This window comes from Netta rufina (genome assembly GCF_964035555.1).
Source record: "Netta rufina genome assembly, chromosome: 16".
In the NCBI taxonomy this organism is placed as follows: Eukaryota; Metazoa; Chordata; class Aves; order Anseriformes; family Anatidae; genus Netta; species Netta rufina.
The window spans coordinates 2,830,393-2,857,096 of NC_140140.1; the positions used below are offsets into that span (position 1 = coordinate 2,830,393).

General features: G+C 44.4%; 1 protein-coding gene across 1 annotated transcript; it reads left to right on the top strand.

The window, feature by feature from the left end:
- AHCY (adenosylhomocysteinase) lies at positions 1-26,373 on the top strand. Its single transcript, XM_084296507.1, has 10 exons — positions 1-93; positions 1,750-1,940; positions 4,797-4,872; positions 7,504-7,656; positions 14,530-14,642; positions 15,485-15,692; positions 16,536-16,623; positions 17,492-17,609; positions 22,154-22,348; positions 25,390-26,373. Exons 1-10 carry the CDS (start codon positions 66-68, stop codon positions 25,519-25,521), a joined length of 1,302 nt encoding a protein of 433 aa, XP_084152633.1. The 5' UTR covers positions 1-65; the 3' UTR covers positions 25,522-26,373.
- Positions 26,374-26,704: the final 331 nt, after the last annotated feature.

The window sequence follows — 26,704 nt, forward strand, 5'->3', positions numbered from 1 at the left end:
CTCTGCTTAAAGCGGGCGGGCGGCCGCTGCTGCCTCCTCTTCCGGCGGCCGCGGTGCCCGGCAGCATGTCGGACAAGCTGCCCTACAAAGTGGGTGAGTGGCCGGGGGGCGGCGGGGGGCTCCGCCGGCCCGGGGCTGCGGCTGCGGCTGGATGCGGCCGCCGAGGGAAGATGGAGAGGGCCGGGGCGGGGAGAGCTCGGCGGTAATCGGAGCCTGGGAAGGGGCTGCGCGGCCGAACGGCAGCGGGGAGGAGCGGGGGAGCCCTCAGGGGGCGCCCCGAGCCGCCGCGGCGTGGTGCGGGGCAGCTCGAGGCGGTGTCCGTGTGCCCGTGCTCCGGGGCCCCCCCTCCCAGCCCTGCGGCGGCTTCGCCTCCCCTCCGGGAGCCCTTCACCGAGCACCCCGGGCGGGGAAGTGCCTCTAAATCTGGGGCCTGTCTTCCTGCCCCCCAGCGATTTTAAGGGGGTGGGTTTGAGATCTTGGACCTTCATGTAAATGGCACCAACGGTAACCAATGCAAGCAAACAAACAAAAAAAAACCCACACGCTTTTCTATAGAGTTTTGAGGCCTTTGAAGATTAAATTAAAACCAGAACCATTAGTCCATAAGGTTCTGGTTCATAAAAGCAACTTGCCTTGGAGGAAAGAATGCAAGAGCTACAAGCCTAAAATACTTCAAGCGGTTCCTTACACACCCCCTTGTAAGACAGCTGAGCTTTTAAGATGGGTGAGATTAAAGAAAGCCCCTGCCCACCCCTGTCATCATCATTTTAACGCCTATCCGTTTGCTAGGCTTTTTCAGACCTGGTTGCTGTAATGTCCAGGCCCTAGAGCTTTGATGGCCCCAGGGCTTCATTCTGGAATAAAACGCAACCAGCTCGTCAGTATGAACCTGGGCGCTCTGGCTTGGTGTTCCTGAATGCTCTCCAGGGCTGGTGTTCACTAGGTAGTTGAATGAAATATAGCTGACCATGTTTGTAGTGAAACAGTAAGCTCCCGAAATCTCTGGAAGAGATTAAATAATAATAATAAAAAAGTGTCAGGGCCTTTTAGCATTGGATGATGCTGCGGGGTAGAGCACCTAGGTGTTAGCAGTTTGGCCCTTGCTCTTGTAGGTGAGGCTGGAGTCACACTTGTACTGCAGGTGCAGTATTTTCAATGCCAAGCTAGACTGCTGGAAACCTTTCTTTGCAGAGCTGTGATGAATGATGCTTCAGTAATTATCTCTGTAGAGTCAAGGTGGGAGCCCTGCAGCTCCCTCCTTAATGGGGGGAGCTGGGTGGGGCTCAGCCCCTGGAACCCTTGGCAGGGAGCACAGTACTCTGTGTCTGTTCTTACGTGCAGAAGCTGTTACTGTACAGGCAGTCCCTGCACGTGTGCGAGTCTGTGAAAGTAAATCTCTGGGAAGTGACAGTCCCTCGGACAGTATCTGCAGGAATGGGTGCTTAAAGATGGAGTGTAATGAATGAATGGGCCCCAGGATTCCTGAGCAATAGGTGGCAGTTGGTTAATGTGCCTGTACAGGAGCACTGCTATTTTAGGACTGTTTGATCTAAACTTGTTTGAAAGCCTGCATACCATAGTGCAACAGCAGGGAATAACTGGGATAGGGCCTGTTTTTCCCTCAGCTCTGTCTCCAAGCTGCTGCTTGGTGTTCAGTTCAGCTGTTGCAGCTGTTTCCTATCCACAAGTGTGTGAAGGGATACCAAGGCCTCAGCTATTTCAGCTCTGACACCTGTCCTTCTCTTGCAGCTGACATCAGCCTTGCAGACTGGGGTCGCAAGGCCATTGAGATTGCCGAAAATGAGATGCCAGGGCTGATGAAGATGCGGGAGATGTATGCTGCATCAAAGCCGCTGAAAGGTGCACGTATCGCCGGTTGCCTTCATATGACCGTGCAGACAGCAGTTCTCATAGAGACCCTTATAAAGCTGGGAGCTGAGGTAAAGTGTCTGAGATTCTCTGTCAGTATGCTCTTAGGTAACACTCTGCCTGGGGCACTGCTTTGATTTATGTACTTACTGTAGGGGATCCTCGCAAATTTCTGTCCGTTTTGGGAAGAGACTGTGCTGCAGTCTAAGGAAGGGTGGATTATCTCTTCTTTCCTTAAGCAAAAACCTGTAATGTGCACACCCCTGGGATGTGATGTGTATCTTCCCTCTGGACAGGCAGCATCTTCACAAGTGTCTGTTTTGGGCTGGGTCAGTGGCTTCAGCAGCTCCCTCAGCAGTGTACACAGCACTGTGAGGAGTGGTGCCAAAAGCTGCTCCCATGTGGTCATGTTTTGTTCAGGCATGCGGTGCTGTTGCTGGTATGCTGCTAATGCTGAATCTCTAGTGACTGCCTCCAGTGCAGATTAGCTTGCATTATGAACTACCCTGTGCCGTCAAAGTCAGCAAAAACTAATGAAGCGGTCTGAGAGCTCCTGATAGCCCTTGAGCTGTGCAGAAAACACCAGAGGGGCAGCATGGTTCAGTGATGGAGGATGGAGACCCTACTGACTTCAAATTCACTGGGTGACTGTGAACCAGTTACCCTGGTCTGTATTAAAGACTCAGATACCTCTAAGCTCTTTGCTGCATCGTGCCCTGTGCCTGTCTTGCAGAATGGAGTCCAAGATTGGCACAATCCAGGTAGCTTGTGAGCTGATCAGGGAACTGGTTGGAGCTTGATGATGAATTATGTAAAGCACGGGATGTGATCTGAAATTCCTTTTTCCTGAATCGTAGCTGCCTGCAACCTGGCTGCCCAGAGATGCCCTGTATGGGATCCCCTTCCTGGGAGTACACCTCTGGAAATGGTTAGAGGAAATGAGTGTTGTCACGCTGACCAAAAAGCACTGGTAGAAGTTCTCTATAATAGCTAAAGCATTTCCTCAAAAAGTCAGGAGGATAGATCTAGATAGAGTGCCAGGACTGAATGTGTGTTAGGGTTGTCTTCTGCCAGGTCAGAGTTGTTGCAAATAGCACGGCCCTGAAGTAGAGCTTTGAAGAGTTCCAGTCCTGGCTTTATTTCAACTCCTATGAACTGAAACTTTTGTCCCTTTTCAGGATTTAAAAGCAAGTGGTAGCAGCTGAACTTTATGAAGCTCCTTGCTGCTCCTGTTTGTTGCTGTTTCCCAGTATGGCTGGCCTAGGCAGCAGCTGTGTGCTTGCTTAAATATTGCTAAACTGCTTTAGTCTGAGTGCAGCTCAAAATCAGTGTCATATGGCATTCATCCAAGTCATTCAGAGAGGTACCTACAAAGATTTGATTCCTCTAAGTGTAAATTAGGGTTGTGCCTCTAAGATAAGTGATGTTACATCAGCTTGATGCTTGATTGTGTTGATTGTGAGCTCCTTTCTTGTCCTGATGCCTGCATGTGAGTTTAGACTTTGCCTTGAGTTTGGTTTCAGCCCTGGTTTATCTGTTCTACTGGAGTTTCAGTGCTTGGGAGGGAAGAGAGAAACTACAATGAAACTATACCCTACACAGTGAGGCTGTAGCTGTAGTGATCTTGGTATCCCTTTTTGTGGTTAAGCTTACAAAGAGTAAATACTTTGTGCCCTCAGTGTACATAAGTTCTAATGTTATGTAATTGCAATACGTGCTCTTCATAACCAGTGCAATGTAAGTATTAGGCTCTGAGCCCATCAAGTACACCAGTAATTCTTGGGTCTATGCCATTACCACAAACTGGCATTACAGATCTGAGGATGCAGAGTTGAAAAGTGGCTTGTATCAAGTGCTTCCAGTGTAGATGGTATGCAGGTATTCAGTATGCTTTGAACTTCATGACACCTTCTAATGTCATCTATGCTGATACGGAGGGAGATCAGAAAAACACAGGTGAGGAGGTGTAGTGCTTAACTCTGAATTCAGCTTTTCTGTGCTCTTCCTGGATCAATTTTTTCCCTAGATTGATAGTGTTGTTACCAATGCTTAAGTGTTGGTTTTAAAGGCTCAGATGGAAGAAAACAGAGTATGCTACTGCAACCCTTAGTTTGAAGTGTTGATTCTTGATGCAATGGGATGAATATCTGAAATCAGGTTGAAGGGTTGTACCTGATTTTCCTCTCTCCTTAAAGTCTGCTGTAAATAAGCATGCAGATACCTACCTGCTGGTCAGCCCAGTAGGGAACAGAGCAAGAGCTCCAACATGTCTCTCAGGTCACACTGGGGACCTGGGAGCCACCACTGGGGAGCTGCAGTAGGTGTGCAAGTTCTTTTCAGTGCAACTCAGCGACGTGCTGTTGCTCTTCTAGGTGCCTGAGCCTAGTTAAGAAATCTGTGGAAAATGCTTAGCTCACTGGGAAAACTTCCATGACTGCGGCACAGAGTGGGAGTTGGGTGAGCATAACCTCAGAGAATGCCTGCTGATGGACTGTAGTGTTTCAGCTGCGTTTCTGACTTTCCTGAGTGCCAGCAGGTGTGCTGCTGCGTGGCTATCCCTTGCTGGACACTTGCTATAAGGCTGTTCTGAAAATTTGAACTTACAGACCCAGACTTTCTAAACCCACCATACTGTTGCACTTCCTGAAGATCTGTAGCTGAACGCGTGCTTTGGCTGTCTGGCACAAGTGCTCATAAGTAGATGTCTGAATATGCAGCACAGCTAAAGCTCCATTATGTTATCCCCCCAAATGTCATTCTCCCTGTCCTAGCCAAATACTTAGTTTTCATCTTAACTTTTGCAGAGCTACTTAGGCAGGGATTTGTACTAATATGCTTTTCTGCTTTTGTTCTCTTTTGTGTCTGGATATATAGTTCCTGATATCTCAGAACTTTGTTCAGCAAATAAAACTTGAGTTGTTTTCCAGGTACAATGGTCAAGCTGCAACATTTTCTCTACTCAGGACCATGCTGCAGCTGCTATTGCAAAAGCTGGTATCCCTGGTAAGTTTTCTATGTCCTAATTTGGCTCTGATGAACTGGGATATAGTATACAGTCTGTTCTAGCTAAATCAAACTGTGTACAAATCAAGCTCTTCTGAATAAGCTGTGGGATAGAAACAGCTTATCAAAGCCAGTAATTGTTACAAAGCGGGACGTTTGATTCTAGCTGAATTGCATCAGACAGTCTAGCACTCCTGACAACGGCTGATCTGGTGGCAGACTGCAGAAGAGCTGGGCTGTATGTTAACCAGCTTTAAGCTTGGTCAGTAAGATGATTAAATGGGCTGGACAATTAGACACTGGTGTGTAGTTGTGATACGGGTGCTTGGTGGTTTCCAGCAAGCTTGGTTCTAACAGGGGTTGGGGAAGGAATATTTACTGCCATGTGCCCTATTACGGTAGCAGGTCAATATTCAAGACATTTTAAGGCTAAACCCAGGCCAATTGTACTGCAGACCAATATCCCTGCAGTGTTCTATCAAAATGCTGTTTTATTACTGTCATCTTCCAGTAGTTAGCAATTCCTTGCAGATCAGTATAAATACATTAAGCTGTTTGCCATGTTACTCAGCTTAAGGACATACAATCCTCATGGCTCTGTCTGCTGGGAGTACATGGTCTGAGCCTGGGTGTTGGCAGAAGCTAAATCTGTTTTCTGGCAGCCTGGTTCTCTGCCTTGGGAGGTGTCCTTCATTACTGTTATAATTAGCTGTTGTCACAAGTCTTTCCTCAGCTGTGGTGCATTTTAAGGCAACAGAAGAAAGCTTTTATCGGCTTCTGTGGCATTACTAGCTGCAGGCATCAGCTCCTGCCTGTTGCTGGTGTGTGATGTCGAAGGATGAATGAAGACTTTCCAGATATGATATTAAAGATATTGCCTCCCTCACTGCTTTCAACACTCAAAGCTTCAGCTGAAGAGCAGTTTATAGATGGAGTGTTTGTTTAAGCTTTTGACCTGTGCCCTTGGTATTCTTGCTTGGTGGAACTTGCTCTTTGTTAATATTACACTTCACATACTGAATTTATGAGGCCTTGGAGGAATGCCGAACCTTTGTATAAAATAAGAGATACTAATGCACGTTTCTGCAGAAGGGTCAGTTGTAGGATTGGCTCCTTGTGGCTCAGAGCTGAAGTTTTCAGTATAAACAGTGGAAAACATGGCAATTTAGCAGGTGTTCAATGTTGGGGTATATAAATCATGCCTAATACATTTGAGTAGCTCGTTATCACTGGGGCTTGAGTATAACATGAAACAGGTACAAATGCCTGGAAAGGCAAAGGTACTGCTAGATATAACATGTTAGTTGTTGAAACATAGTGGTAGATGTACTGGTCTAGAAATGCACCTTTATAAGAATAAGGGAATCACGGCAGCTTGAATTTTAGCACTGTGCTAAAGACAAGAATTTAAACTCAAATTTGCTGGAGAGTTTGTGGTCTTTGTTCTGGTGCTTTGCTCATGCTAAAGTCTGGAGCCTCTTTTCTGCTGTGCTATAGAATGCTGTAGCTGTGTTTTTTATTTCTATCATAGAATCGTTAAGGCTGGAAAAGACCTTCAGGGTCATCTGGTCCAACCATTGCCTTGCTACCAATGGCACCCACTAAGCCATGTCCCCAAGCACCACGTCCAACCTCTCCTTGAACACCCCCAGGGATGGTGACTCTACCACCTCCCTGGGCGGCAGTCCCAGTGCCCGACTGGTCTTTCTGAGAAGAAATGTCTCTGTTTCTAACCTGAGCCTCCCCTGGCACAGCTTGAGGCCATTCCCTCTGGTCCTATCACTGGTTACCTGTGAGAAGAGGCTGACCCCCAGCTCCCCACAGCTTCCTTTCAGGCGGTTGCAGAGAGCAATGAGGTCTCCCTGAGCCCCCTCTTCTCCAGACCACACAATCCCAGTTCCCTCAGCCGCTCCTCACAGGACTTATGTCCCAGGCCCTTCACCAGCTTTGTAGCCCTGCTCTGGGCATGCTCCAGGGCCTTGGTGTCCTTGTAGTGAGTGGCCCAAAACTGAACACAGCACCTGAGGTGCAGCCTCACCAGAAGAGAATACAGGGGGCGATCACCTCCCAGCTCTTGCTGGCTGCACTATTCCTGACACAAGCCAGGATACCGTTGGCCTTCTTGGCCACCTGGGCACGCTCCCAGCTCATGTTCAGGTGAGCATCAGTCAGCACCCCCAAATCCTTTTCCTCTGCATGGCTTTCGAGTCACTCTGCCCCAAGCCTGTAGCACTACATGGGGTTGTTGTGGCTGAAGTGCAAGACCTGGCATCAATATATCCACTGGATATTTTGAATTCCTGGTAACAGTGAATTAAGGGAGGAAGTGGGGGCATTGTGGGTATGAGTCTGCTTTAGTTTGCTTTGTTTTTTCCCTCTTAATGCAGAAGAATGAGGGGAACAGTGCAGCCTCAGTTTTGATGAAATTTGTGGCCTGGAACAGAAGGCAAATCAATTTTACTTCTCCATTCTAATTTTTTTTTTTCCAATGCAAATGTCTCTTCTGACCTGCAGGCACAGATAATTTCTCTGTTGGCTCTGCTACTGAATGCTGCTGATGAAATCTTTATTTACATGCCTTATTACACAGCGAATAAGAAACTGTCTAATTGTGTGTTTGTTCCTTTGTAGTTTTTGCTTGGAAAGGGGAGACCGACGAGGAGTATTTGTGGTGCATTGAACAGACTCTTTACTTCAAGGATGGGCAGCCCCTCAACATGATTTTGGATGATGGTGGAGATCTTACCAACCTCGTTCATACTAAATACCCACAGCTCTTGAAAGGTAACTTGCAGTTTTTGTCAGGCATTGTTCTATCTGGGAGGCCATTTAGGCATTTTTTCTCTGGGAATTACCTGCCTGTGTAAAAGGAGTGGAGGGATGATGCAAATGCATGTGCCAGCAGGCTATGGATGTGTCCACGAAAGTTGTGTACAGTCAAAAAACCAGAATCTCTTACCTGCAGGAACTGTTGTTTCCATCTCTGCTTTGTAGTATTTATACTACATTAACCTATTCTTCTGGCTATTGTTTGCTGTATCCATTACCTGAGTGACAACTGGTGCTGCTGCCTGGCCAAAAGCTTCCTGGAAATGGGCTGTGTTTTAGAGTTGGTTAATGTCAGCTAGCAATTAATACATGTTTTTTGTCATTAATGTTCTTTTGTTCCCTATCCTCTTAGCGCATCTCTAGATAAACTCGTGACAACCTGTAGCTTTTCTTGGAAAGGGAGCAATTTTCTACAGTGTATAAAGTACAAGTCATTAACTCATCCAATTTATGTCAGCTAAGATGCTGACAGAGTCAGGTTTGGTACTCTTTTGTTGATTTTACTACCTCTGGTATAAGATAGTAAAAATGAAAACATCAGTGTAGTGTGGTTAGCATGTGTTACTGTAAAATGACTTATCTGAAGGGAATTTGACATGACTTGCAGTAGCAGGCTCATCTGTGCTAGACAAGTATGACAGCTTCTGTGCTCTGCCAGTGGCTATCATGTGCTGCTGCAAAGCACAGAGGCCCATCTGCGGTCCAAAGGATGTGTTTGACCTAGGATGTGTGGAGATAATTGGATGGGAATATGGAGCAGAAACTAAACTGATACCTTTGGGTATGCTGCTGTTCATTCTTGGTCCTTGGAGGTGGGGTTGCTGTAAAGTTTGCTGGATCAACATTATTGAGCCTTGTGCTGCCTGAACAGGGAAAAATCAGAAGTCAGGGCACAGGGCTGTGGGAAGGAAGGAGGCTGGGTCTACTTGCCATCTGTGCGCTTGTGTTAGGAAGGGGTACAAGGAAGAGAAGAGAGGAAGTTGCATCTGTGAGACAAGCCTTGCTTTCTCCTTGACCCTGAACCTCACGTTAGTAATTCTTCAGCAGTGAACATCTTGGTGTTTTTTGAATTAATGCAAGACTTTCACTGGTGTTTGCTCAGCTGTCCTGGGATCCCCTCTCTTCCATCAAAGGTCTCTTTTGCTTTCTAGGTTGCCTCTGCCTGAAATTCATGACAGTTTGCTTTTCTGCTGTTTAATGCTGAAGGATACCACAACTAGTCACACCTCTGGCATTGTGATAAGCCCAAAATGTGTTTTCTGATTCTGTTTAGCGGGGTTGTTCCCCTGCCACATACCTGTAACAAACACCTCAATTTGTGTCTCTCTTCCTAAGGGTGTTTGCACCGAGCTCCTTTCACACCACCAACCTTCTGTTATCTGCCCCTTTGTGCCATCACTTGTCTTGTGTTCCTGTTGTGCAAGGGACCAGTATGATATGTTGCAGCAGGGCAGTGGCTGTCTCCCTGCTTGGCAACCATCTATGGTCTGCCATTGATAAAACATCCCTACTGCCTGGGGTTGCTTCCCAATTTGAGTGGCTCTTCAGCTGGGTTTTTAAAGGGTCTAGACAGAATATCATACCTATCAATGTTTCCCTCACTAAAACACATATACTATCTGCACTGCTTGTAGCTGAGAAGCCTCCTCGCGGTAGTTCAGTAAGTTAAGACTCATTTCTATAGAAGGCAACAGAACATGGTGTGTTTTACCACCCAGTCCAATGCTCCTCAGAAGCAGCAAGACTTTGAGAATGGGACCCACTGAGTAGAGAGCCTTGGTTGCATTAAAGATTTGTGCTTAGCCCTTTGTTGCAAGCATTGCTTAAAAAAAACACTGTGCAGCATCTATTTTTCTCATGCCTTGAGGATAAGAGGCTAATAAATGCTAAAGGCTTGTGGTGATTTTCGAAGGTCATTGAAAATGAATTGTCATATTTTAATGGCCTCATTGGGAATGGAGGTAGAATGACAGTTGCATTAGAGCATGCACAGTAGTTGGCAGGGCTGGATTGTGAGCGCTGATGATGTTGCAGCATGCTGTTCTCCCCTGGAAACATAAGGAAAGCTGAGAATTGAGCAGAACAGCTTGTGGAGCTGAGCTGAGTGCATCATTTGCTATTTGAAGGCTGGACAAGCTTCCTGACCTAATTTTAGAGGGAACTGTCTGTCTTCCATGCTTCAGCTATGTCTAATAAATACAGAAATTAGCTTAGTCCTGATGTGCTGTGAGCAGTTGAAAATAGGGCTCTGTGATTCTTTCAAGTCTACTTCAGCTAGCAGCTGTGTTGAACAGCTGTGTGGGAAAGCTTGTGGAGCATTTCCTTGCCCCTGTTCACAGCTGCCATTAGAGGGCAGAATGGCTTTTGTACTATATTCTTGTTCCACTAAGCTAAATGCTCTTAAAACCAAGATAGGTAAAGGTAGGAGGGGGTAAAACTTCAGAACCAAAGAAGGTCGTCATTTGAACTTGTGCAGAGGTCATCTGTGGCATCTCTGCAAAAGGCTCAGAAAAGACTGAGAAGATGGGATGACTTGTGATCTGTTAGAGCTCAATGATCTGGTAGGAAATACAAGAGAACAGAGCAGGCCTGAATGTTCAGCAAGGCTTCTTTATTTTACTTCAACTTTTTCCTTGCTGTAGGCCCTTCTCTGTTCTGAAGGCACTCAGGCATTAAAACTAAGTGTTTCATTTGGCGGAGTTTGAGGGTAGCTTAGATCAGCTCTGTGTGCCACCTGGGGACAGCAGGCAGGTGGCCTTCAGGGAAGGGAAGCTGCTGAGGTGGTTAACATGGGGTTCACTTAGCACAGTTTTAAAGACAGTCTGCTAAGCTTGTCTTTAGCAGATGGGACAGAAGAAAGGGCAGGTTTGAATTCGAGGTTTCTGCCATCAAATCCCAAAGATTTCCTTCAGAAGGGAGAGATTATCCTTGATCTAGTCAGTTGCACTGGGAAATTGTTCCTTTGGGGAAAATGCTGCTTTAGAGAGACTTGCTATAGATGCTGTATTTTGTTGTGCACCAGACAACATTCTTCAGACTGTCCTGTCCCCTCCCTGCCCTCAATGTGCTGAAACCTGAATTTACTCTCTCTGCAGGTAATGAAGTGAAGTGTGGTACTTGATGGCTGTCTGAGGTGTGTGATGGTAGAGCAGTGGGGACCACTGACCTAACAGAGCTATAGTTCCTTCTAGAGGTGCTGGTCTCCCATTTCTCTTTGTGACAGCACCGCTGCTAATAACTGGTGGCTGGGAAGTGATGGGGAGGCCTGGAGGCTGTCTGTTAGACTCTATCAAGACATCTGTTGCTCTGTAAAAATCCCAGTTTGAAAACAGCTTTGAATCATACCTGGTGTATACACAACCAAAGTTGCTGGGGTTCTTGGTTTGCATGGCTCATCTGGGCTTAGGTCGTGTTGCAGCAGGTTTTGAGGAGGATTTTGAACAGAAATCAGCATCTGTGTGCCCTGTATAAGGGAGCAAAGATGTTGGAAGATCAATCAGTGAACGTTTTCCACTAACGGTTTGCCACAGCAGTGACACTGGGGGGCAGCATCCCCGGGGCCTGGCTCGGTGGGGGGGGCGCTAGGGGGCGGCGTTGGTCTGTGGAGGGTGGGCAGGGCCCGGCTGCCAGGGGTGCTGTGTGAGGTGGCAGTGGCCTGGGCTGGGGCACACAGCGAGCCTCCCTTCCTGAGGGGGAGGCTGGGAGACTTTGGAGATGACTTCAAGGGATTGAGTGTTTCTCACTTAACTCAGCTCTGAGTTTGGGGTTCTCCCTTCTTCCCTTGCAGCCCTATTGGCACAGGTGGCCTTGGGCTAATGGCCAGAGGAGAGACCAGCCTCCCCAGGGGCTCTCATTTCACCTAGGCAGGTGAAACCAGAGGGTTGTTGCTGAGCATCTACATCCTGTGCCACAGGAGCCCGTTCACAGAGCCTGTGGGGACCTGTGCCTTGGGCATGCAGGGCCCTGAAACATGTGCTCGAGCTGGAGCCAAAGGCAGCGGCTTCTGCCCTCAGCACAGCGTGGGTGCCCTTGCAGAGCACGTAAGACCATGGTCATTCTTGCGGCCACGAGAAACCTCCCTGGAGCCTGCAGACCCCTCGGGTGTGCTGCTGTGCTTGGCCAGGTCTGGATGCATTGATTCCCAAAATTAATAGACTGCATAAACACTTCTGGATTTTGCTTGGGATTGTTGGTGGTTCGCACTCACCCTTTCGAGTGTGAACCTGGATCTCTTTCAAGGGATATTGCTCGTGTTGGTGGTTTCAGCCTGATTTAAGCGTTCCTCTACTTTCACCTAATACCTAATTTTCCCCTAATTTCATACAGTTACAGAATAATTGACTTATGTATCTTTCCAGACCTTAAAGAACATAGCTTTCGTATTCTCCACTACTGATATTCTGCTAGGCTGCATAGGTTTGTTTCAGATTTGTTCTGATTGTCACAAAATGAGTAGCATTTTGTGTGGATAGGCTTTGTCAGTAATTGGGGTCTTGCCCAATGTAGCATACAGAGAATTTACAGAATCACAGAATCACAGAATTTCTAGGTTGGAAGAGACCTCAAGATCGAGTCCAACCTCTGACCTAACGCTAGCAGTCCCCACTAAACCATATCCCTAAGCTCTACATCTAAACGTCTTTTGAAGACTTCCAGGGATGGTGACTCCACCACTTCCCTGGGCAGCCTGTTCCAGTGTCTAACAACCCTTTCAGTAAAGAAGTTCTTCCTAACATCTAACCTAAAACTCCCCTGGCTCAACTTAAGCCCATTCCCCCTCGTCCTGTCACCAGGCACGTGGGAGAACAGGCCAACCCCCACCTCGCTACAGCCTCCCTTGAGGTACCTATAGAGAGCGATAAGGTCGCCCCTGAGCCTCCTCTTCTCCAGGCTGAACAAGCCCAGCTCCCTCAGCCGCTCCTCGTAGGACTTGTTCTCCAGGCCCCTCACCAGCTTCGTCGCCCTTCTCTGCACCCGCTCAAGCACCTCCATGTCCTTCTTGTAGTGAGGGGCCCAAAACTGAACACAGTACTCGAGATGCGGCCTCACCAGAGCCGAGTCCAGGGGGACGATCACCTCCCTAGCCCTGCTGGTCACACTGTTTCTGATACCAGCCAGGATGCCGTTGGCCTTCTTGGCCACCTGAGCACACTGCTGGCTCATATTCAGCCGACTGTCAACCATCACTCCCAGGTCCTTCTCTGCCTGGCAGCTCTCCAACCATTCCTCTCCCAGCCTGTAGCTCTGCTTGGGGTTATTGCGCCCGAGGTGCAGGACCCGGCACTTGGCCTTGTTGAACTTCATGCAGTTGACCTCAGCCCATCGGTGCAGCCTATCCAGATCCTCCTGCAGAGCTTTCCTACCCTCAAGCAGATCGACACACGCACCTAACTTGGTGTCATCTGCGAACTTACTGAGGGTGCACTCAATGCCCTCATCCAGATCATCAATGAAGATATTAAAGAGGACCGGCCCCAGCACCGAGCCCTGGGGGACGCCACTAGTGACCGGCCTCCAACTGGACTTGGCTCCATTCACCACGACTCTTTGGGCCCGGCTATCCAGCCAGTTTCTAACCCAACGAAGCGTGCGCCAGTCCAAGCCAAGAGCAGCCAGTTTCTTGAGGAGAATGCTGTGGGAGACGGTGTCAAAAGCCTTGCTGAAGTCAAGGTAGACCACATCCACAGCCTTTCCCTCGTCCACCCAGTGTGTCACTTTGTCATAGAAGGAGATCAGGTTCGTCAAGCAGGACCTGCCTTTCATAAACCCATGCTGACTGGGCCTGATCGCCTGCTTGCCCTGCAAGTGCTGCGTGATGACTCTCAAGATAATCTGCTCCATGAGCTTCCCTGGCACTGAGGTCAAACTGACAGGCCTGTAGTTTCCTGGGTCAGTCCTCTGGCCCTTCTTGTAGATGGGCATCACGTTTGCTAGCCGCCAGTCAACTAATTGCATTTACATGCAATGAGATATTACTGATACAGTAGGGAGGAGAAATAGCTGGAATTAGTACCATATGTGGTTATCCCAGTTCAGGACAAAACTCAAGGCTGACAAAAGGTCTGAAGAGTCAGGGCACTTAAAGCAGGGAGCACACTTACTGCTTTGGCTTTTGTATTTATTTTGGAGCAAACTGACTGAATGACAGCTCATGTCATATCAAGATCTTGTTCTGTTGTATGTTTGTGTTTCTAGACAGCCCTTTGTCTCTGGCCTCCACCTCCTGGGCTGTTTTCAAACAAGGAAGGATATATTTGAAACAGTGGTTTTTTTTGACTGTTGTAGTAGTAGTACCTATGAAACTGATTTTTCATGTAGCTAGCATCTGGATCTGGGGGGTTTAATCGGAGCTGATTACCGACAGGAGGACTGGGAATGGTGAACTGAGAAATTGAATTTTTCTTGTTCCAAGTGCTTCAAATTTCAATGCAGTTATCTCTGTATCACCTCCTTTCAAGCCATCTTGCAAGACCGGGCTAGGCTTTAGAAACATCACTGAAGTGAACATCTTGCTCTTTGCAGAAGAGTTCTTTGCTCAGATGGTGAGAAAATAGAACTGTCTCTTTCCTGACTCTGATCTAGAATCGATCCCTTCTATTTAAAAAATAAATAAAAAATTTGTCTTGCTGTTTTAACAGTCCTGTTAAGAAACTTGTTTGAAGCGTCATGCTGCTATTGGAGGGTCCAAATGAGGGTTCTGATCTCTTCCCTGCTTCCTGCAAAGGGTTTTATAACCTAGGCCTGTGGAAATTGCTTCTGTCAATTGAATGTGTTGGTTTGCAGGGGCATTAACTCCAACTAAGATGAATCATTTTACTCTCCCCATAGGAATTAGAGGTATTTCGGAAGAGACAACCACTGGAGTTCACAACTTGTACAAGATGAAGGCCAGTGGGACCCTGAAGGTTCCAGCTATCAATGTTAATGACTCTGTCACCAAGGTAATGCAGTTAGAACACTTCTACTGTGTTGTGATGGCTGGTTTGGTGCTGGGATGTGATTCCCCTACAAGTGTTCTTTCTCTTGCTTTCTTCTTGATGTGGTACTGAGCAGATTTTCAGCATATATCCTTTTCTAGCATATGGAGCCTGTGTTGCCTCTAATCACAGAATGATTTTGATTGGAAGGAACCTTAAAGACAATCTAATTCAGTTAACACAGCTGCTCTGGGCAACCTGTACCAGTGCCTAACCACCTTCAAATGTGACATTCTACTGTAAATATCCCATTTCTAGAACATCCAGGGCTTTTTTTTTTTTTTTTTTTTTTCAAGGGTGTGCATTTTTTTTTTTTTTTTTTTGCATTTCAATAATATGAAAACAACCCTGGAAATTATGGCTCTGGGCTACAGTTAGATTCTATGTCAAGGAACTTGTCAACACCTGCTTGAAGTCCACATGTGGGTGGCAGGTAACAGCCGGAAAAGAAAGTGAATGACTTAGATGAGCTTGTGACTGGTAAAGGTTGGTTTGTCTGACGTATTTCTGCAAGCAAAAGTTCCTAAGGATGGAGCAGGAGGTATTTATCCCTTGCTTAGCTGTATTTCTGCTTTCCAAGATAAATGCTGGTGCATTGAGGGTTATGCAGGAATGATATTTAAAGGGTGCTGATGCTTTTGGATGCACGTGAATTATAGTAGGATTATATAGTAGGATTTTCAGGTGTGCATGAGGCATATGCGTCCAGATGTTTTTAAATCTAGTCAATAAATCTCTTCCGAGTTAGCATGCTCTATTCAGTTCCAGACAGTTCTTTTCTGAAACTACTCCAATTTCTTCCTCAGAGCAAGTTTGATAACCTTTATGGTTGCCGAGAGTCCCTCATTGATGGTATCAAACGTGCTACAGATGTTATGATTGCTGGAAAAGTAGCAGTGGTGGCAGGTTATGGTGATGTGGGCAAAGGCTGCGCTCAGGCCTTGCGGAGCTTTGGAGCAAGAGTCATCATCACTGAGATTGATCCCATCAACGCGCTGCAGGCAGCCATGGAAGGTGAGAACTGAAGGTGTACAAACTTCTACTGGTGTAGAAATTACTACTGGTTCTGTCTATGTTAATGTAGAGCACTAAATGATACCTGGTCAAGGAATTTCAGTAGATTTCAGCCCTGTCTATATTGTAGAGGTAGATGTGACTCCTTCCTTAATTTAAGGACATGAGGAACTTTTCCTTTGTAACTTGCGAAGGAGCTCATTAGTATAGGCCTTGAAGATGTATTTATAGTGAAAGATAAAAAGACCATTGTGGGGTAAGCCCTCAATTTCATAATGCTCTATCTGGTTTTGAATAACTTATCTTCAACTTGGGCAACTACCTCCAGTGTGGGTTAAGACTTTGCTAGAATATTACCACAGTAAAACACAAGATCTTACCTTCATTAGATGTTTCTTTAGACTAGTGCCATGTTCTCTCTACTTTTCCAACATGAAGCTGTACTCTGGCTCTTCTGTGGGTGCTTAATGTAGCTGTTCTTAGTACCAGTTTATCCCGTTTCCATTCATAACGGATTAGAACCAGCAGGTATGTGGGTGCATTTCCTTGGCCAACATAAGCCCCTGAATCCAGTCTGATAGCTGTGGCAGACACTACACCAACGGACACAGGATGCTGAATGCGTAGATCTACACACTAGAAATACTGAGAGAGAGATTTTTGTGCTACCTTGGTATTTAGTAAGATAAGTACAGTCACTGTCATGCACCCTGTGTAGGCCAGGCACAGACTTCTTTTATTCATAGTTCTTTATACTATACTTTTCTATTCATAGTATTGTAGCCCATTTTTGAAAAACATCTGGTGGTTGGGCAGGGAGGATAATCTTTCTTCTTTTTTCAGGTTATGAAGTTACTACTATGGAGGAGGCCTGCAAAGAAGGAAATATCTTTGTTACCACCACTGGATGCACTGACATTGTTCAGGGCAGGTATGATCTAGACACTTGCTGTAGCAAAAACATCCTGGTGCAGTTAGACTTTTACGCAGTCATAACTTGCCAGCAATACGGTGTTAGCGTTAATTTAATGAGAAGCTGGGACTTCAGTCTTTCAGTTCTGTTGGATGTTGACAAGTTGCACTTGTTGTCTTATAGCACCTAATGCTGGAGAAACAAAAGGCGTAGATGGAAAGATAGACTTTTGGAAAAGGAAAGGGCAGGTCTGAGTTTTCTGTTAGATAAATGTGAACAAAAGGGGAGGTAGGTAAAGATCGAAAGTGATTCCATCTGTGAGAGTGCACAACAGACTTGAAACTAATCTGTTCTCAATAAAATACCCTGCTTGGTTTTTATCACTTCTCAGATCTCAATTTACAGTCCCTCCAGTCTTCACAAACTCATTCCTGTCTTTGCCATAAGGTTTCAATGTGTTGTAGTGCAAGGTCAGATTAAATGGGAGGAGATAAAGCCATTAGTCTCCAGAGATGTGAAATTGCAGGAAACTTTAAAGTTATTGAGAAAGATTTATTCTGTGTAGGAAAGAACAGAATAACTACATGTATTTTAGTATTGACCAATTAAAAAAAGTTTTACTTTCTATATTGGGACAATACTTTCTTTCCAATAACCTCATATCCTAGGGAAGGGTCCTTTCTTAGGGGCTTGAAGTTTTTTTTCCAGTAGATTTCACGTCTAAAAGATTACCTGACCCACGTATCTCATGTTTGTCAGAATCAACTACGGTGATCTAGGGACTCTTCACTTCCTGAGTAAAGCTATGGACCAGAGCATCTTCTGATTTTGGAGACAGATTTTTTTTTTTATTAACTTTCAATGGAACACTTTTTTTTTTTTGCAGGCACTTCGAGCAGATGAAGGATGATGCCATAGTGTGTAATATCGGTCATTTTGATGTGGAAGTTGATGCAAAGTGGCTGAATGAAAATGCAGTAGAGGTGGTGAATGTTAAACCTCAGGTGAGACAGACCTTGCAGAAGATAGCCCATTGCAAGTCAGCGTCTGCTTCCAGAATGGGGGACACTTCTTCCAGTTGCTTCTCTTTGCATTTCTAGCTTTTATTTTTGGAAGCAGTGTTGTTCTGGGCTAATATGAATGCAAATTCTAATCTGCTCTTGCCTGTATAACTTGGGACAAGTTGTGCATAATATTTTTGCGTTGGTATTAAAGCAGCTGGTTCCAGTCAGTGCCTTGGAGCACAGCATGGTCTCTGGCAAGAGGCACCTGGTATGGATGCTTTTTTGTTCACATGTTCCTACTACCTAGACAAGCAGGAGCCTATGCCTTAATGTTGGTCATGTAGGCAACTGCATCAAGTTTGTTCCTTACTGGAGGTCAGCATTGATGTGTGGGGTATTAAGCGAGCTATAGAAATGGGTTTTCTTGATAGCCACCAGATGAAAACAAAGTCATAACTCAGTTTTAAAAAAACAAGCTAGGTGATGAATACAGAACAGAAACAAGCTAGATGATGAATACAGAAGACTATTAAGAGACTGTATAGAATTTATTAGGAACAGAGCTTAAGAATTGCCTAGTGGCTGATCTGAATTTCCTCAAAGGAAGCTGTTCACTGATGTAGCTGCCCTGCACCAGAACACTCTAAGCCTTGACACAGGGTGCTGATACTAGAATGAATCTCAAGGGAATGTCTTTTAGGGATTCTGTCAAGGTTTGAAAAAAATCACACCTCTTGCTTTTCAAAGCACTTCTTGTTTGGAAATTGATGCCTCAGGAAAGCCTATGTGGAGCTCTGCCAAATTCAGACTTCTCTTCCAGACTCAGTGGCTTTGTTTTAGAAACCTGTGGAGACCAGAAGTCTGAGCGTGGGTGGAAAAGGCAGGATATTTTATCCTTGCTCAGCTTTCATTCTCAGTATGTATTTACTTCAAATCATGGCAGTAGACGCACAGGGAAGTAGGCATCTGAAAAAAAAATTTCATCTTTTCAGTTGTCGTGGAATAGAGAAACAAAACTAAATTATATCAAAATTACTTTGTAACAACAATGTTGAGGGAGAACATAACAAGGCAAACCAGGTTCTGTCCAACTTGGTGTACCTTTTGAAGAGGAAATTGTTGCTGATAGCAGCATTCTGGGACAGGTTTTTAACTTTTTTAACCACATCTAAGTGTGTTTTTTAGATCTCAATCTGCTCTTCCAATTTTCGTAACTTCCCTGTGGCTTATTGGCCACCCACATCAAACTCTTAATAAGCAGCTACAAGTCATATTATTTCATATACTATTATGTTTGCTGTTGCGATACTAAACATAGGCTGAACTAGGTATGAAGTTATACTCTCAAGTTATCACTATATTCAGGTCTGTTCTTGCCCGTGGCCTTAGTGTAGAGCTGACTTCACTCTAGGTTTTGTCCTAAAGGAGCTTGTAGCATGCTGTTTGCTTTCAGGTAGCTCAGGTTTTAAAAGGTTTTAAAACTGGAGCTGTTTGTAAGCATTATGAAAGGCAGAAATGGATGTTAATGTGATAATGTACAAACTGCCTGCACAAGCCCATTCAGTGTGGCTCTTCGAATCCATGTGAAAATCTGAGTGTCAGTGTTGGAGGAAGCAGTAATCTATAGGAGTTGGTCCTATTACAAATGTATTGAGTGCACACAAGATGCAGTGTAGTTCAAGGAATGAAAAACATTAAAAGCGTCTGGTTAAAAACAAATGTTTTATTTTCAAAAGGCTGGAGTTATGGTCAAGGTAGTCCATATGGTTTAATGCTGAAGATTTACCTCCTACCCTGAGTCTCTCTTTCTGTAAACCACTGCTGTTGCAAGCAGGAGTTTTAGAATGACCCAAAGGAGGCACCTGCTCACACAGAAGCCACTGCCTGGGTTGCCGTAGGGACATGAACATGTACATTTAAAAGTAGCTAAAGTAATTAGCTGAAGTTAATTGTATTCTTCCTTACCCATCTACTGCTTACTGCTGGAGACAGGTTGTACTTTTGGGTTTAGAAATGAACTCTCAGGAAGGTGGCAACTTAATTCCCTCACCAGCTGCGTGGGAATTCATCGGCATGCATTGGGAGCTTTTTCAGAGCAACAGTGCCAAGTCACTGTAAGAAATGGATGGAATTGTTCCTATGCTGGAGACTGGGAAGGAAATCACTGGTCTGCCAGTTAGGCCATTGCTGGCTTCTCAGTTTTGCTCAAATTTCTTAAAGGAGCACTTTGGTCCTCTTGTCTACTTCAGGACTTCAAGCAGAGGTCAGTCCTGTGTTAAAGGTGTGATATCTTGTGCTTACCTTAGAATCACATTTTCTCCGCATCAGGTGAGGGGACCCATGTGTTTTTATAATACCAAGTACCAACTCTCTGTATACATGAATTTTTACTAAGACGTAGCAACTTTTTTCTGTGTCCTGTAGCAAGGAGGGGAATATAGGACAAGACCAAAAATCTCTATCCATGATCAAAACCCTCCTATGAAGACATCTGTCTCTTGGTCTTGAGAATTAATATCAGAGCTGAATACATAGTTGCTAGACATCAGCTCGAGGTAAAGGGTGATTATGGAAGCATCCAACCTTGTAGTTTTCAGTAACGTGTGGTCCCCATTTACAAGTTGTGAGCTGGTGTAAGAAACCTTTCTGGGATAGGAAGATGTCTTAATGTGCCATTCTAAGACTCATCTGTTGCCTTCAAAATACAACTAAGGAGGAAATAGGCTTATTCCTAAAAAGCTGGCAGGCTGTTCTGAATGTGCTTGCACTGGGTGCAGTATCCCTCACCTGCATTGTGGTATTACAGTGAGATGTAGCACAAACTTTGCTCTTGAGGGGAAGGAAAGCTCAAGGAATGATGAGCTTTTGCTTTGAAAATAAGTCATTTATGTGTATGTTATTGTCTGGAGGGAAGTGCAAAGCAGCTGGAAAGTCCAGAGTAAGCTAAATGCAGACAGGGGAAAGGAGGATGCATTTAACCATGGAGGTGAACTTAGCACTTGGATAACTTGAGTTGTACTTGTCTAGCAGTGTCTTGACCTTATAAGTGGGCTGGTGTATCTGCCCATGGGTGAGACTTGTTTTCACAGTACTGACTTAGACCTCTGGTACAACCACTATTCTGCGTTTCTTTCTATACAAAAACTAATTTGCATTTTTCTACATTACCCTGTGGATTGAATCAGTCACGTCAGCAGATTGCCAAAGGTGTATGATACCACACGCAAGCCAGCAGCTGTATGGGTGTATGCTGGGTCAATATCTGGATGCAACATCTTGACATGCAAACCACCAGATTCAAACCTCAATTTAATCTGTAAATCCTAGCCATTTAATCTGTAAACAGCATGTACTGTCAGCAATGCTGTAATGCTGTAGTTCTCATGTGTTGTTGTTTTTTTTTTTTTTTTTTTTTTTTAGCATGCTGCTTTCTTTGTTTTATTATTCCATCCCACAGTCTTCTGATTGTACATGTTGAATTTTTGGGGGTGGACTGCGTGCTGCCTCTTGTGGTCCATTTGGAGAATCAACATCCATAAAAAAATAAAACTGCTCAGTCAAAAAAAAAAAAATAAAATCTACCTTGCTGTATTGGTCTTGAGCAGGAGAAATTAAGAATTTTACTTAGGGCTTCTGTTTGCTATAGTTACTGTCTATGTACATGCTAAAACCAGCAATCTGGTTTTAGATTGTCCCCAGCACAGCCTGTCCTGTTGCCCTAGCACAGCCTGGAAATCAGCCTGAACAAAGGGCTGTGCTTTTCTCTGAGAGAAAAGTGGGTAGGTTGTACTAGAAATCTAGGGTAGCCATTTATTATACCAGCTCTTCACAGCTACAGGTTCAATGTGACTTGCTCTCTTGATAAGTGGGGAGATATTCTTGCATCATGTCTCTGGACCTGTTTTGCTCTCAGATGGGCCTGGCCTCATCACAGGAGATGAGCTGTAAAACCACAAGGGACTTCAAGGAGCAGTCTCTCCTAGAATCTGGTGCCAAAGAGTTTGTAGGTAACTACAGCATCCTGTACCTAGGAGACAAACTGTGCACGTCTCGATTGTTAATCAGTTGCCTTACTGAAGTGGGAAGATTTAATGGGGAGTAATTTCAGCAGGTTGAGCAAACTGGCTCTTACCCCACCAGTGTTAGATGCAAATCTTCTGGACTGTTGGACGCAGAGGTGTACTCTCTCTGGGCTCTCCATGCTGTTACGTAATTCCTGTACACAATTACACGTTACTGCTGGCAGCGTGTTCCCTACCACAGATAGCTGAGATGATATGCTTGTGAAAGAATCAGGAAAAAATTGGGATAACTGGTTAGGCATGAAACAGATGCCAAGATTCATGTTGTGTGAAGTCCAGGGTAGTTACAGGCTTTGAATGCTGGCTGGGAATTGAGGGGTGTCTCAATTTTAATAGAAGTCCACATTCCAAGCCCATTGCTAAATTGTTGATGCGGGAAGGTAGCCCACCAAGTTTTTGTGCGAGTTAAAATGCTGTCTGTGCCTTTGCCTCTAACAACTGCTTTTGCTTTTTCCCACCCAGGTGGATCGCTACACATTGAGGAATGGCCGTCACATTATACTGCTAGCAGAAGGCAGACTGGTCAACTTGGGCTGTGCCATGGGTCACCCTAGCTTTGTTATGAGCAACTCCTTCACCAACCAAGTGCTGGCACAGATTGAGCTGTGGACGAATAGTGACAAGTACTCTGTTGGAGTCCATTTCCTGCCAAAGAAGGTGAGGTAGAATAGCAGAAAGATGGAAGCTCATAAGGAAGCCAACTTCAGATGTGATAATAGAGATTTTTGTTTGTGTTTGAGTTCATTTTCCTACTTAATGTTGTTACAAAGACCTTCTGTCTATTAGTAAGTGCTTAACTTTGGTCACACTAAGCCTGTTAGTCTGAAGTGGGCTGCTTTTTGTGGCTAGGAGGTTGTGAAGAACTGAGATGAAGCATTATGCTGCCTCAGGATAGTCTGGAAGCTCTTCCCAGCTAACATGTTCCTTCTGCTGAGTGTCAGCATTCACAGCAAGCTGTCACATGCCTATCCAACAGAAAAGTCTAGTGAGGCAGGGTTGAAGCTAGAGCAAAACTAGAAGTCTCTTTTACTGTGGTTGAGAGCAAGCCTGGGTCCCATTTGCACCTGAGCAGAGCTTATCACAATCTGATCCTAATAGTTTCACAAAACATTCATGACACAAATTCCCTTGTGTTTCCCTTTAAACTTACCTGTGGGTTCTTTGTTCTTGGAGAAATCTGGGTCATGTCATAACTTGCAAATTCCTTTGTAAGACTAATCTGGTTTTAATTTTCCAAAACAAGCCTGAGAATTTGAGATGGTCATTGAAAAAGATACTAGAGTAAAATCCCACTGCCTTTGAAATGCAGCCGGGTGTGAGACTTAATGTGAAAACACTTCTCATCTGGGAAGTATAAAGTGTGTGTTTGGGCTTTTATATGAAGTATTTGCTGAGGGTCTTAAGCTTCCAAAACTGTCCGTTAATGATCAAATAAAGTGTACCAGAAATACGATGTATGAGTTGGTCAGTAAGCTCTCACACACATAATTATCTTCAGAGGAAAAGTTTTATTGACAATTCCCTCAAAAAAAGATAGTCCAATGTTGCTAATAAAATGTGCCTTCATATTCTTCCTGAATAACAGTTTTTAGTAATCATACATGTACTTGAACTGAAAAGGAGAAGTAACACCCAGATCAGTTGCTTACAAATAGTTGCATGTTTGTGAAGCATATGGCAATGATGTGTTCAGGTTCATGTACTATGACAAAATGATCATCTTTGCCAACTGTGCTCCATGAATAATTTAAATGAGTAAAGCTATCTTGTCAGAACCAACTAAAGATGGGTAGAACTTTCTTTGATAATTTTTTGGCTAGTATTTTTCCTTGTTCTGTGTAGTAACTTTGAGATCCAAATGTAAATCTAAGAACTGCCAAATGTTGCATTTTCTTGGACTGCAAACTATTGCTTTGATGATTAGCTAGGAACATGCATGTACTTCTGCAATGTATTTTCCTGGAAATCTAGGCAAGCTGTTGCATCTATATTCTTGGTGCCAAGCCTGCCCTTTTTTATGCTCAGCTTCCTGATTTTAAGTGTGCAGTAGGTAAGAATATCAGTCTATCTTTCTCTAAATCTTGAAGTCCACAAGCTGAAGCAGCTGTGAAACAGCTTCTCTCTGCTGCAGTCTGAGAACCTGATATGGGAAATGTCAGCAACTCAGCAGCAGCTCCTTTTTCAAGTAGGTGTAATCTGTTGTAACAGTGCTGGCAGTGCACCTATCAGATCTTGTTACGGCACTCCACTTCAGCCAGATATGTATTTGTTTTTTAACCCTCCTGTTTTTTTGTTTTTTTTTACTGGCAGGGTCTACAAACTTTAAATACTTGTTTCCCATTTTAAGTACAGTCCTTCCAGTTAGGAATATCAAGAAAGAAAGAAAACCTGGCTCTTACGTAGCATTCTGTAACTTCCATGGTTTACTTCCATGTTCTTTAAATATTTCACTTATTGTCTTTATTTGTTTGTACATCTTCAGCTACGCTGGTTCTCAGTAGGTTTTAACAGCTCCATGTTACTATGAACAAGTTGAGCTGCACTGAATTACTCTGTTCAAATGTAGCTTTTTGACATCTTACCTGATTATTGCAGTGGGATTACTTTACAGTGGTGGTTTGTTAGCACACCCTTGTTCAGGATGTGCTTGTTCACACAAGCTAAAGATCTGTCTCTTGATTGCTGATTTTCTTGACAAAATGTATTGTGACCTTTCACATCCATTTGATTAGCATGGAGGTAATACCATACCAGTCTTTTCTCTGCTGCTGGAATTTAGATTTACCTTGTTTGTGTTTCTTTAGCAATGAGTACTTGTACATTGCAGGAGTTACAAATGATGTTAAAACTTTTCCTTCTATCTTATGAACTCAGCAGCACTGATCCCTTCTTAATGCTGTTCTGTCTCTGAATATCTTTTACTGATCTGCCTTCCCGTTTAACATAGTAGCAAGCTTTCTATGTTACTGCTTGTATTCTGACTCTTCTGCTCTTCCTTTGTAGTCCTTAACTATCTTCCAATTTCTGCTCGTGTTTTTCAATCGCATGTCTGTCTGACACCTCTGGCATAAAGAAAAGCTCAAAGTTGGGTATAAAATATGATATACTCGCCCACTTTGGCTTTATTGTTCATGAAGACCATGACAATATATAATAGTATTATTGCTAAATGAACGATTTCTTGAATGAATATTCTTAACACACATACCCCAAAGGTGGTGTATCTAGAAAGAAGATGCATTTTGTCAGTATTAGAATGGTTCTAAAATATTAAGTCTAGAATGTACAGATGCCTTTATGGTCAAAACATGACTGGGGCTTTTCCATTCTACCAAACTGGACATTCTTATCTTCGAATAGTTTTACCTCATTTCTTTACATGTTGGTGGATATGAATGTGTAAGTGGGGTTGAAATGGGCTTTAATATATAGTTGTCTGTCTCACTTAGGCTTTTGAGGGAGTCAAATTAAGCTTGGAGCTTCTACATCTGAAAATGGTTCTGTGCTCAAGATTAGATGCCTCTGCACTCAAGCAGTTGAATGTTGGCAGGAAAAGAGCTCAACAGACTGACACAGATGAACAGTCATTAAATCTTCCTTGGGGCTGTTATTGGCTTCAGGCATTCATTTCTCATTGTTGGCCATGACTTCCTGAACTGAAGCTACTAATGTTCTTTTCTCGATGCTTTGTTTTCCAGCTGGATGAAGCTGTGGCTGCTGCTCATCTGGATAAACTGTGCGTGAAGCTGACGAAGCTGAGTGAGAAGCAGGCCAAATATCTAGGCTTGTCAAAGGATGGGCCATTCAAGCCAGACCACTACAGATACTGAGCAGGTGGCAGTACCCAAAGACCAAAGTGCAGGGATACAACCTTCCAAAGCTCTAGTGTGTGCTGGGATTCTAAGAACAAGCCCCTCTCCATCCTCCTCTCAGTGCTGCAGAACTCATCGCCCTACCAAGGGAGCTTCAGGGCTTGTTTTCTTAGTGAAAGAGGATCACTGACTCCTGGAATTAGAATTGGCTACTTCACTAATGTCACAGTGAAAAGGATCCTATGCTCCTTTTTATTGGCTTCTAGTGTCCCAATAAGAGGAGCAGGGCAAAAAGAATGCTAGATGAAAATGCCTACTCTTTTCAAACATGTGGCCAGCTGCCTGATTGAGTAGACTAATCAATAAGATGGGGAACAGTTTCTACAGAGATGTGTTCTGCCATGCCCTGTTCAAACTAAATAAGTCCTGTTTTGAGGCTAGTTGTATCAGGCTTCTCTCCACAAAGGTGCCATAGCCGAAATGTGCATTTGTGAAACTGGGGAAGGTAGGGAGGAGTATTTTTGTAGGTTGCTTGGTCTCCCTCCTATAGTATCAACATAATCATCTACTCAAATTAGAACAGGAGTTTTCTGGCTTAATCTATTCCACTGATTTTGGTCAGATTACCTTCTATCCTGCTTCCATAGCAATTCTGGGAGGGGTGAAGCAAGGGTGACTTTAGCAGCCTTCTAGTGTGTCGTGAATGGCTGAGAAACCACTGAGGGGACGGTTAGGTTTAGGGATCTTGTTTGATCCTATGAAAACACCAGCAGCACACTTCTACCCCAAACTTGATTTTCTGAATTATGTCTGCTGTATCTTTTGTCACTGACTCAAAGTGCTTTTATTAAAAATGTGACTGTGGCCTGACTTGTTTTGTCAAGATGCTTTGGGTTTTGCCATGGATCTATTTAGTTCTGTGTGTTTGTTAAGCCGATGAAACCATTTTACGTATCCGTTTGTGGTTTTGCAGGGCAATAGCCATTGTTGTGGCTAACCTGCATCATATACTTGAGATAAGAGACATTCCTGAATTTATTTAAATGTATTTGAAGAGTTGAATGGGGGGGGAGGTAAAGAATGGGTTGGAATGAGGGGGTATGAAATCACACAACACCTCTACTCACAGATTCTTCTCCATATGTCATGGAAGTTCTCTCCTGCCACTGCCTGATTCAATCAATGCTATATAGCAGACCAC